This window comes from Zea mays, chromosome 3, assembly GCF_902167145.1.
Source record: "Zea mays cultivar B73 chromosome 3, Zm-B73-REFERENCE-NAM-5.0, whole genome shotgun sequence".
Lineage (NCBI taxonomy): Eukaryota > Viridiplantae > Streptophyta > Magnoliopsida > Poales > Poaceae > Zea > Zea mays.
Window position 1 is genome coordinate 19,858,970 of NC_050098.1, and position 2,093 is coordinate 19,861,062.

At 51.6% G+C, this 2,093-nt stretch overlaps 1 protein-coding gene across 1 annotated transcript; it reads right to left on the minus strand.

The window, feature by feature from the left end:
• Window positions 1-519: 519 nt before the first annotated feature.
• On the minus strand, window positions 520-1,671 carry LOC103649798 (metallothionein-like protein 2A). Its single transcript, NM_001346781.1, has 2 exons — window positions 1,492-1,671; window positions 520-1,105 (listed from the first exon to the last, which is right to left on the minus strand). Exons 1-2 carry the CDS (start codon window positions 1,554-1,556, stop codon window positions 943-945), a joined length of 228 nt encoding a protein of 75 aa, NP_001333710.1. The 5' UTR covers window positions 1,557-1,671; the 3' UTR covers window positions 520-942.
• Between the last annotated feature and the right edge of the window lie 422 nt (window positions 1,672-2,093).

The following is a 2,093-nucleotide window of genomic DNA, read 5'->3' on the forward strand; positions in this document are numbered from 1 at the left end:
TAGTATTCATTATCACAATATACGGACATTTTCACCAAGGGTCTCTCTTCATTAGTATTCATTGAGAGGTGTTAGCATGGGCTATAGTAGACATGAGCCTTAAGTTTTAGGTAGTGCGACTGCACAAACATGTTGCCTTGTGCGCTCTCCTGGTTTAATTATTTGGTTGTAATAGCTAAGGATTTCTATGATTGGATTATCTAGGATTGTTTCCTATTGTATAGGATAGTTTCCCATTGTCCAGGATGTGAACATCCTTGTTGTTTATATGTACTCGAATCTTTGCTCTCTCATTAATCATTCGCCATTTTCACTGTTTTTTCAAGCTCTACTGACGTGTAGGTATTGCAACTTTACCAACGCGTACGTGCGTTTGCAACTTCTGCAAACTGTCATCTGTGCACAGTGTGGTATGTGCGAGGTCTATCCACACCGCATACGTGTACGGTTTAGACACGCTATGTATAGACTATAGAGGATAGCATAGATGGATTAGATAGATAGATGACACAGCACAAACAAATTAAAGTCGCAGACAGATCGAACAGGGGCATGGCCCGATGCTGTAGTGCACACTCGGCCCACACAGCACAACACAACACAACACAGTCTGACTGCTAGATGAGCCCCAGGAAGGACAGGACAGGACAGGACAGGGCACGACACGACACGGCGCCAACATCTCGGTACAATTATTCGTTCCCCCATCAGTACCACCACTAGAACAAGGCGATGGAGCAGATAGAGCAAGGCATGCTATGCCATGGGCATGGCCCATGGCACGCGGCTGACTGTCTAACTGACTCGAACAAAACACAGCAAACGACACTGCTAGAATATTATATACTAGCTAGAGCTTATTAATTAGCTAGAGAGATAAAGAGTCCTTCCGACCCCATCAGGGCCTGCAGACCCTGCAGCGTCATCGCCGCCGCCGTCGTCTCACTTGCAGGTGCAGGGGTCGCAGGTGCAGTTGGCGCCGCACTTGCACCCGCCATTCTCAGCTCCGGCGGCCGCCTCGAACCCGCCCTTGGATGGTGCAACACCCATGATGACAGTCTGGGTGGTGGTCACCTGCTCTGCCATGTCCGGGTACATCTTGCACCTGCATACAGAGAGACAGATCGATGAGCACGACGGGGGAAAAAACCATACATACCATACCCACCTATGTGCATGCAATTGCATTGCATGCATACTCCCTCCAAAATCAAAGATCCTACCACACAGCAGGTTGATAAAATCATGACATACTCTTATCTTATCTATCTATCTATCCCCGCAGTATTTTTTTAAAAAAAAACAATATCTAAAAGATAACAACACAACATTTCTACGCAAGAACGAGGAACAGCCTGCCGGCAGCACAGGTCCGACCGTGTGAATATTGAAGGCGCTACTAGACGGAAACGGAGCCATGGAACAGCAGATCCGACTGCGAGGGAGGAACGCAACGGAACGGAACGGCAGTGCAGTGCGGTGCAGGCTTACCCTCCGCAGCCGCTGCCGCACTTGCAGCCGGCGCCGCACCCGCAGTTGCCTCCGCAGCACGACATCCTTCTTCCTCGCGATTCCACTCACAGAAGAAACTGGGATACAACAATCAGGAACTCAGATGCAAATGCAACCTGTCCTGCCCTGCTCCGTCGGTGGAGGCCTCCGCCTCCATTTATAGCGGACATGCAGGCGCGGGCCACCTGGGGTCCTGGGCCGTCCACGCGCCGCGGGTGCCCTCGTGACGTGGGGCCGCCTCGGCCTGTGACTCGCCGTGCGGTACGGTCGCGTCGCAGACGACTGCACGGCTCTGCCCGTAGCCGTCCATCTGCCGTGACACGCGGGGACAAGTGCGGCTCTGAGACTGAGAGATTGCACCTACCCTATCCTATTGCTAATTGCTATGCGGTGGACTGCGCTGGCGCCTGCCCGTGTGATCCGGAATTTCGGTGCGGTGGCGTCTACCCTCTACCGCTTGCGTTTGCATGCCGCCATGCCGGGTATACTATAGATTGCCAAACGGCTTATCGCCCACGCCACTCGCACTAACACTGTTACACTATTAGTAATCATGTCATATCGTACTAGTTAACTTTAAG

What these genes read in the sequence shown, in the direction of transcription:
- LOC103649798 (NM_001346781.1), bottom strand. Translation starts at nt 1,556, where the DNA reads ATGTCGTGCTGCGGAGGCAACTGCGGGTGCGGCGCCGGCTGCAAGTGC. An exon ending in TGCGGCAGCGGCTGCGGAGG is followed by an intron (nt 1,106 to 1,491) that starts GTAAGCCTGCAC and finishes CTCTGTATGCAG; the next exon opens with GTGCAAGATGTACCCGGACA.